Source organism: Pteropus vampyrus, unplaced genomic scaffold (assembly GCF_000151845.1).
Source record: "Pteropus vampyrus isolate Shadow unplaced genomic scaffold, Pvam_2.0 Scaffold16, whole genome shotgun sequence".
NCBI lineage: Eukaryota > Metazoa > Chordata > Mammalia > Chiroptera > Pteropodidae > Pteropus > Pteropus vampyrus.
This window is the reverse complement of record NW_011888797.1, coordinates 2,452,773-2,462,902: the sequence shown is the minus strand read 5'-3', so window position 1 is coordinate 2,462,902 and position 10,130 is coordinate 2,452,773. Positions and strand designations below refer to the sequence as shown.

At 40.4% G+C, this 10,130-nt stretch overlaps 1 protein-coding gene and 1 pseudogene across 1 annotated transcript in view; one reads left to right on the top strand and one right to left on the bottom strand.

Annotated features, from left to right (window-relative positions):
* Positions 1-1,541: 1,541 nt before the first annotated feature.
* Positions 1,542-1,660, top strand: LOC111736025 (annotated as a pseudogene).
* A 235-nt stretch (positions 1,661-1,895) lies between these two features.
* Positions 1,896-10,130, bottom strand: part of DRAM1 (DNA damage regulated autophagy modulator 1) — a 32,889-nt gene continuing 24,654 nt past the window's right edge. The window contains exons 5-7 of the mRNA XM_011386779.2: positions 7,889-7,947; positions 4,541-4,633; positions 1,896-3,927 (exon numbers count right to left, since the gene is read on the bottom strand). Of these exons, the coding sequence (XP_011385081.1) occupies positions 3,883-3,927; positions 4,541-4,633; positions 7,889-7,947 (197 nt within the window). The 3' untranslated portion in view covers positions 1,896-3,882. The remainder of the gene's footprint in view (positions 3,928-4,540; positions 4,634-7,888; positions 7,948-10,130) is intronic.

The window sequence follows — 10,130 nt, the reverse complement described above, 5'->3', positions numbered from 1 at the left end:
TCCAGATAACAGCATTTTACTGTATTTGCCTATTGTCGATATCTCCTTCAGCATTTCCCAGGCATCGATTTGGGAGGTCACTGCCACCTCGTCCCCAATATGAGTTTGGCATCCTGCTGCTCTTCATTTTAGAAGATGAATCTGCTGGGGGTGACCAAGGAGAGTCAGAAACTTCTGCACGACTTGAAGCTGTGGTTGTTCTCTTGAGCAACAGACGGGACGCAGATGCATCACATTCTGGCCTTGAGAATGCGGGGCGCTCAGAGCCAGACCAAGAGTATGTGTGTGGGGAGACAGCTGGGCTTACCGATTGCCAGAATCAGGGGGTGGGAGAGAATGGGATACCACTTATCTCCCTCCCACTCCTCCTTCCTCATTCCAGGCCCAAACACCAGACCAGTATGTCTCCAACTGAGTAAAAAAATGGGAACATGGGACAATGCCACATGTAAGGAAGGGCTGTTAGGAAACCCAAACACAGCACAATACTGATGTACTTAATTTGGTTTATGACATGCAATTTCTGTGGAATCCTCTGTGTTAGTATTAAAAAAAAGGAAGAAAGGAAAAAGAAAAAAAGAAAAAGAAAAAAGACCTACTTGATTAGAAATCAAGAAAACAGGAGTCCCAGACTAGAATCTGTTGCCATCTGGCGGTAGAATCTCTTGCAGGTCATTGAATTCTCTTCACCTTAGTTTCCTCGTCTGAAACAGGTGTTGAACTGCATGACCAACCTCACAGAGATTAAACAACACAAGAAGCTTGAAAAAGTATAAAGATCACTTTGAAGGTAACTGAAGGCATGTTTATTACCTGAATGGCTTATGTTTTCTTTCCTTTTAACTTGAAAAGGTTGTCAGCAAGTATAATTTGGTTTACTCTGAATCAAGTTAGGTTGTTTGTCTGGTGTGCGAGGTGTGGGGAGGACTTTTAATTCCATAGTGGAATCTTGCTTTGCGTTTGTCCAAGATCCATTTCCCACAACTTTCTTCTGAGAAACGACTTTCACCCACCATCAGCCCAGTAGTCTAGGTGGTGCTGACCCCTCCCTGCTCCAGAGGTGGACATGTAATTCAGGTCTGACTCAGTGCAGCATCCTGCCTCCCTGGGCTACTGGATGGGCATGGGACCCAAGCCAGCCAATCAAGGACAATGAGTTTCAACGCAGGAGTTTATGTTGGAACTACTGCTAAGTCCTCTCTTTCCACTGGACAGTCTGTAGCCCTGGGGTTTCCAGAAACCATCTCATTCCCGCTAGGGGACAGGCTGCCTGAGAACGATGACCAAAGAGAGAAACGCAGAGCTGAGAGGAGAGAACAAATAGAGTCTTAGTGGCAATCTTGAATCCCTAGAGCCAGCTCCATCCCTGTATCTCTGTTACTTGAGTCAATAGATACCCGCTTTTCCTTTCGACAAGCTGAGCTGTGTTTCTGGTGCATTCAACTCTGAGAGTCTTGAATGATAGAAGCTTCTGATACTAATGTTCAAGAATCTCTACAAAGGTGCCCAGATGCAAAGCTACATGTGTTAAGAAAACATCAGTCTATGGCCATGCCACCCCGAACAAGCCCGATCCCGTCTGATCTTGGAAGCTAAGCAAGGTCAGGCCTGGTTAGTACTTGGATGGGAGACCACCAAGGAAGACCAGGTGCTGTAGGCATAAAAAATGAAAAAGAAGGGATGGTAAGCTGACAAGGTCCTTGCAAGCTGTGAGGTCAACCAAGGGTTGCCTTGCCTAAAAAAAAAAAAAAAAAAAAAAATGCAAAACAAAAAAACATCAGGTTTAAACTACACCTTTATAAAATCCAATAAAGCTAGAACTGTTTCCTGGATAAATACACTTCATCATTACACCCAGTGACATTATAGGTTAACAGAGACACAAACTACTAAAATAAAGAAATATTTCATTTTATTTTACTCTTTCTGCCATGAGGCAATGCAAACTCATGGAAATTAGAAATAATACCAAAATGTGGATAAGACCAGCTTTAGAGGTTGCATGGAATCAGGAGAATGTGATTGTCTGAATTTTGGCCTCCTCAGATTGCCAAGCCCGCGGTACATTTTGTCTAGCCCATGTAACAATGTCTGTGGTAAATGTCCAGGCTGAAGACAGTTGTCATAGGGTGGTGAAGCCCAAACAACTGAAATGTTCACAGTATACAAAGCAAAACAGTCAACATTACTGGATGAGACAGACTATTGGTTTATCCCTTAACTAGTAAACCAGAGTGAATCTCATTAGGCAGCACTACAAATATCCCTAGTCATTCTTTTATTTGTTCACTCAATCATTCATGCATTCAGTGAGTATTTATTAAGCACCTACTGTGTACCCAGAGGTACCTGGTTAAATGCTGGAATTATAAAGAGAAAGATGAAGGCACGTGCTCTGTCCTCGAGGAGCTCCCCATCTAATATCGCAGGCAGACGTGGGCATGAAGAATGACAGTACGTTATAAGAAGTGCTGATAACAAGTCTGTTCGAAGTGAGAACCGCCAAGAATTCATTCATCTACAGGTTCCATAGTGAAGGTACGTGGTGTTCCTCCTCTTCTTTGGAATAATGAACGCTTGACACGGCTTTCATCGGTCTTTCATTTCCAGTGTGACAATGGGGACCCATGGCATTATGACAAGTTACAACAGATGCAGAAATGGTTATCAGGTTCCTACTCTGAGCACTCAGGGGAGACAGCATGTCATTGCAAAGCTTCTGACTCATGTTTTACACAGTGTGCAAACGTGCAGCTACAGGCATTAAAAGGGGGAGCAAATGAACTGCACCCTGCTAACTGTCTCCTTTCTCCTCTCCACCTGGGACCTGTGTTCTCTTCAACATGTTCACAGGCATGAAATGAATTTGAGATGTTAAGTTTCAGCTTCTGAGTCAGACTGCATATCAAGTTATGCCAGTGACAATAAAGGCTGGCTTTATAAATGGTATTTTTAATGATGTTCACAGGTTGGCTTTGCAGACGTTTTATATGAAGCAAAAGTCTCCTTTGCACAATCCTACCTCCCACAAATATTCCCTGAGACACACTTTCCCCTCGTCGTTTGTCTAGCAAAGATAGCAACCCAGACTCCAGTGAGGTTTTCCTGTTAGCTGGAAAACCTTTCCATTTTACCCGGTTGTTATAAGGTTTCTGATTTCTCATCAACCTCGCTGAATCCATCCCACCTGAAATTATTCTCATGACAGACAGCCAAGGAACAACAAAGTTAAAAGCTCCAGCTCTTGTGAGCAGGGAGGTTAAGCAGGGCGGAATTTCAATACTGAGGTCTTCGGTGTTCACTTAGAGTTAATGTACATAGTGGTATTAAGGCTTATCGATAGAACCATTTTGCTTAGTTGATCTAAAAATCAGTTTCTTAGTTAGTGTTAATTTATTAACTAAATCTTTATGATTACCATAAATTGAATTTTAAAAATGCTCTGATATAAAAATATACAGTTCATTATCTAAACACGAAATTTAAAAATGAATTTCCCAATTTTATGTTTTAATAAATTCCTCATTTAGTGTATTTCCAGAAATCACTCACACGCACACAAACAACAAAACAGAATCTGTTCAAAAATAAGAGCTCTGTTTTCTGTAACACCTCATCTTTTCTGTAATGAATTTGTGTATATAAAAAAGTATCTATTTAGAAAATTATAAAAACATTGCTACAATGTCATAAATGCTCTACATTCTCTAGGAAAACATACCTTTGCAAACAGTACAACTACTGGGAATTCATAATGAAACTTGAGTCCTCAGTGTGCCGCAGATGCATGCCACTCAGCAGCATTATAACCCTATCTGTCCCCTATACCATTTCTAGAGATTGTCTGTGACCGTCACTGAGTGAGGTGTAATTCTTCGTTCTTCAAATGTCATCATTGATTTCTGTGGATATCCTTAGGGTAACCCCCTATTAAAAAAAAAAAAGAAAAGAAAAAGAAGAAGAAGAAGAAAAGAAAAAAGGTTTAAAAGAAGGTAAACAATTCCAGCGCCAGCTATGAAATTCCAACAGCTTTGTAGCCCCTAAGAGGTCACCTCGCTATAGTTTGTGCTGAGCCTCAGTTGGATCCTAAAGAATCTTCTTGGCTTTCTATATCCTTTTAGCTAATAATTAATTCACTTGTTTCAAAATGTAAGATTTTTACCGGTAGCCAAATCTGATAAGGTCTCACCTTCTCCCTGTCTTGGGAACATTTTTCAACAACGCACTTATTTTTTTTTAAAGACATATTTCCTATTATTTGGAACCAGTAAATGCAACAACCTCAAAAAATAAATAAATAACCAGGATGTATGACTAGAAGCATTGACCAGCTGAGGACACAGAAAGATTTCGTGGGTTGAGAGAGCTATTAAAGATGCTTGCCTTTAGGAATAAACTAAGTGGTACAAGACATTTTTTTCAAACACATAAGGATGAAAAGGAAGAAAAATAATGCTCTGTGTTATGCAAGAAATATCCTATGAATTTTTACAATCCTCATTGTCAGCAATTTGTAACATTTGAATAAATAAATACCTACCTGGAAATCATGGATGAATGTTAGGAAGTAGAAAATAAAACCAAAGGCCACTGTCCATTCACAGATCGCACTCACTACGTGATATACATAATCCTAAGAGCAATGATAAAGAAACAGAATTTAGCTGAAATCCATTCACGTTAATGGAGGTGCTGACATAATAAGGAGAAGATCAGACCTTAGGAAAAAGCCCTGTGAGGAAATACAGCCAGCAAGGCATGCAGGTGAACGGCAGGGCCCCTGCCCAATGAGAACATAAATGTACTAATTCCAAAAGTGCTTTCTGCTTCTCACACACTCTGGCTTTAAGACTTGCCTATATAATGTTTCAAAACGCAGAATAAGGAACACAAAATGCTGAGACTGGAAAGCAAATGTGGACTCAGCAGAAGACAGAACGTTTCATACAAGGCAAGACTTGCTCTCTAAGGATGGAAAACCCCAAGTTGAAAGGCATTCAGCGTTTGTGCAGTTATTCCAAAGAATGAGTGTGTATGCACAAGAGGAAACTGGCTGACTGTCACCAGGGTTTTGTGTTTCTCCACCACTATAGAAAATGTCAGATCAGAAAACAGTTTGCTTAACGCTATAAAGTAAACATAGCTACAAAGTAAATGTGAATGAGACATCTACGCATTCACTATCTTCTTGGGGGTTAGGAATGAGAACAGAAGGCAAGAATGAGAATGGATTAAATGGCAGGCGTGTGTGTGGCGGGGGGCGGTGTTTCCCAAGTCAGCTGCCTATGGAGGCCAGGAGATGCATAAAAGTAAATGAGGCTGATGGTCACAAAAAGAGAAGGAAGATGGAGACTTCGCGCTGTATTAGCTCAATTTCATTTTCAACAAATGGGAAATTAAGACCCCAGTGTTGCTTTCAAAGAGGTAAAAAGAAAAGTCCGTGTGTGTGTGTGTGTGTGTGTGTGTGTGAGAGAGAGAGAGAGAGAGAGAGAGAGAGAGAGAGAGAGAGAGAGATTCTGACTTTTAAATGTCGAAAACTGCTTTTAAAAACACCATCTAATTAAAAAATAACATCTTCATTCTGACGTTAGCCCACTTGCTAAATCAGGCCTGTGGACTGTCAGGTCGACCCCTCTGATTTCAAATAATGACCTATTTTTTTCCTACTTCGTTTTCTGCTTGGCTGTAGGTTACAAGTGTGAATAAACAAATGTGCTGGGTTGCAGGTCGGTTCTATGGTGATAGTTGTTTTCTTTGATCCAATTTCCATCTGCAAAGACTTAATCAAGACACATCAAACTCTCATAGACACCTGTCCTTGCTCTTCTCATCCAGGCCACACCAAGGAGGACCTGACCAGTTTACATTAAGGGGTAGAGAACAGACGCCGCCTCCTTTTGGCGACAGCACCCGGGGATCCGCCCCATCCCGTACAGTCCCTGGGCAATGAAGATAACTCATAAAATTTTGGCAGAAGTTTCTTTAGTATATTAATGAAAGTGCACTGAACCAGAAGTCCAGACTCGTCCACTAACACCTGTGAGTGCAGGCAAAGCTCTGATCTCCTTGCTATGTAAAATGAGACAATGGCATAATTCTTGCCCCGCCTACCAACTAAATCAACGCCCGGGGATGCCCTTCGAAAGCTCTAAAGCACCACAGTTAGCTGGGGCAGTGCCTAAAAGATTGTTCTGTTCAGTGAATTAATGTAAAGGATTTTCTTTGTATGCATTGATATTGGGAACAGAAAGTAATACAAGAATGACATGGTAACTTATGGAGTGAATAGAAAACTAGGTACTCTTCACATTTTTAAGATTAAAATGAAATGAAGAAAAGATTTTTAATTAAGGGGATATGCTTTGATGAATCCTTCCCAGCTGCTGATTTGTTGGATTTGTGGGGGAATATCTCCCCCTAGTGGTTAAAAAATTAAGTACGCCTTAGGCTGCTCTGTCCTGAGGTCTCCCTTTCGGGAAGCACCTTTTCTTAAAATTTCTGTCTGAGTCATTCTCTTCTTCAACATCTTCAGTCTCTCTCCCTGGTCTCCTGCAGGCTTCCTTCGCACGCCAGGTGGCATGGCCCCTTCTAGCCACCATCTTATTTCTCCTCTTTCTCTCACCTCCAAACATTCATGAATAGCTGAAGAAATGAATCGCTCCTCTCACCATTTCTTTAACCCCTGCGATCGGCTTTTAACGCCAACATTTCTAACTGAAACTGATTTTTTGAAAAACAGCAGTATTTCCACCCGCCCCTTGAACACACATTCCTGCCGTTCTCTCGCTAACTCTCTTCTCTCCCGGCGGCATTCATTCTCCACGTGGCATCTAAAAGAAGCACCGCCATGATGGCCTGAGCCCCAAACACTCGGTTCCATGTGTTCCGATGTTTGGTCTGGAAATGACCAGTCACTCTACCCTATGCTTTGACGGCTCTCAACTCTACCAGAAGGTTGAGTCCCACATGTCCTACTGGACATTTCTCCTTGGTGATTCACTGTCGCTTCAGATGCAATGATTCTAAAACCAAACCCATCCACCTCCCCCCATGAAATAATGTATTCCTGTTAGGGCCCTGATCTCTCATTCTGTTCATGGAACGAATTCTTTGGTTCACTCAAGATAAAAATTTGGGAAATCATCTTTGATTCATCTTGTCCTTTCATTTTCATCTTAGTCACCTGCCAGGACTCACCAAATATTTTTCCTTTATTACTTCTAACCTAGGCTAATCTTGATGTGAAATCTGAACTAACAGCAAGAACTGCCTTCTCCTGCCATCCTACCTCTAGGCTTCCTCCTCTTCAATCCATCCCAAGTTTTACTTCTAACTAATATTCATCCAATAATATTCTTTCGATTTACTTTCCTATTCAAAAGCCTTCGAAAGTTTACTCTTGTCACCTAAGTGAAGCATGAGCCTCTCTGCCCACCTCTTAAAGCCTTGTGTAAACTACTCCAAGATTCACCCCTGACCCCATTTATGTTTTATTTTATCCTGAAAAACTATCTACTCTACCAGAGCCGGTTTTGTCCCCTCTGCTTGACACCCTATGCTTCCTCTGGCCTCCAAACACCTTCAGTCACCACTGTTCCCACACCCATAATCGTCTGACCTTTCTTACTTACCATAGATGGTTGAAATGTTTAAGAGAGAATTAGGAATTCAAAATTTTGAAACTAATCCCAGGAACCTTCTGAGATTACTCTGAGAGCTAATTATGACCACTCATTGCCAAATAACTGACAGTTAATTATGCCATATTTACTCCATATTTTGCAACTTGTTCGAAGAAATGGCAGTGATCCTTTCTAAGAAGGCTTCACTCAGCCACAGTCCACATAGGCAGGTTTGACAATTATATTGAAAATGACTTCAGTCTTACCTTTTCTTTTGGATTCCACTCCAGCTTGGTTATAGAAATTAGTGAAGCACAGGCAATCACTAAAAAAAGAGAATTGTTAAGGAAAGTACAGAAGAAAACATGTCCTTTAATGTTAAGACTAAATTATTTTCTAATAATTTAATAATTATACAGTGTTAAAATGTTTTACCTCCCATCTGTTAGGATGGCTACTATAAAAAAACACACACAAAAAAACAAGTATGGGCGAAAATTTGGAGAAACTGGAACTCTTGTGCACTGTTCATGAAAATGTAAATTGGTAACTCTGCTGTGGAAAACAGTATAAAGGTTCCTCAAAAAATTAAAAATAGAATACCATATGACCCAGCAATTCCACTTCTGGGTATATAGCCCACAGAATTGAAAGCAGAGCCTCAGACATAGTTGTGTATCTGTGTTCATAGCGGCATTATTCACAATAGCTAAAACATGGAAGCAACCCGAGTGTCCATTGACAGATGACTGAATAAGCAAAATGTGGTATATACATACAGTGGAATATTTTTCAGGTTTAAAAAGGAAATTCTGCAATATGCTCCAACATAGATGAAGCTTGAAGACATTATGTGAAATAAGCCAGTTACAAAAAGGCAAGCCTGATGTGATTCCACTTAAATGAGGTACTGAGAGTAGTTAAAATCATAAAGACAGTAGAACAGTGGTTGCCAGGGGCTGAGGGCTAAAGGGACTTACAGTTTAATAGGCAAAGATTTTCAATTTAACCAGATAAAAAATTACAGAATAGATAGTGGTGCTGGTTGGACAACAGTGCGAATGTATTTAATACCACCAACCTGTGTACTTAAAAACGGTTAAGATGATAAATTTTATGTTATGCGATGTGTATTTTAACACAATAACAAAATGTTAATACCAACATTTCTGCAGTCAAATCAGGCTGTATAAGCTTCTTACAACCTCAGATTTTAAATTCAGTTATGACAGCAGTTAAATTACAATATGTAAATAGTCCTCAGCAATATTTTTTAGTTACACATAGAGAAATTTTACTTTGCAGCTGTTTTCCTCGACCCTGAATGTTTGTAAGTGTCATTCCCAGCTACAATGGTTGTTTAAATTTGGTCAAAATGACTGATGCTACAGTCCAAGATTAATACTTTCCGAGTACTTTTTACCTAAAACACTATTTTTCGTTAATAAAAATATTGCATAATAATACTTTTCCCCTAAAATAGTATTTTCAAAGCAACAATTTTATGGAAAAATTAACCTTTCAAAGTACTAAAGCATTACAAAGTATCAAGGCTCATATAGAAAAATAAGCTACAGAAACTAAAAATGTTATCTTTAAAAAAAGAGATTTCTGTTGAGTAATTAAATATAAGCTAAGCCTTTCCTCTTCAAACCAAAGGGTTTTACAAATCAAAGAGATACGCTCCATATCTGACCTTGGGGTCAGCCTAATGCCTGGGACGAGGCTCTCGCCCTCCATGGACACTGCTGTCTGCACAAAGGCAGTGACAAACATTTGGAAGCAAAAGAGCAACGAGATGCTCTAAAAAAGGTTTTACGAAAAGTTAGAAATTCGAAGTGCTGCGTCGATGCCGAGTTTAGAGCGCCCCCTAAAATCAGAGTCAGCGCCTCCTCTCTCTCAGGCCTCCAACCCCGTATTTTGCAAAGTGTAACACTTCTCGGTTTTTTAATATAAATGAAGTAGAAAGCATAGGAGATTCTCTGATCCTTTCAAGGATCAAATTTCTGTTTCTAATTGTTTTAAAGCCCCTTAATTCTTTCACTGATCTGTTCTTCTTTTATTTATTTTTTATTTTTCAGGCAAGGCAACCCTTGGTTGACCTCACAGATTGCAAGGACCTTGTCAGTTTACAATCCCTTCTTTTTTATTTATATTTTACACCTACAGCACTTGGTCTCCCATCCAAGTACTAACCAGGCCCAATCCTGCTTAGCTTCTGAGATCAACCAGGATCAGGCTTGTTCAGGGTGGCATGGCCGTAGTCACTGAGCTGTTCTTTAGTTCCACATTCTGGGCACCAGGTACCATGCTGAATGGGGCAGAAGGAAGAGGCAGGGAAACCCTTGGCCAAACAGACTTGGTCTCAGCTCCCAGAGACATCACAGTCTTGTTGAAGGAGGCCCAGGACTGTGCCATGTGAGAGAAAAAAACAAGGCACAGCGATGCGTCAGGGGGGAAAGTATTAATTCAGAGTAGAAGGGGTTTGGGGCGTCAGGGAAGGCTCCA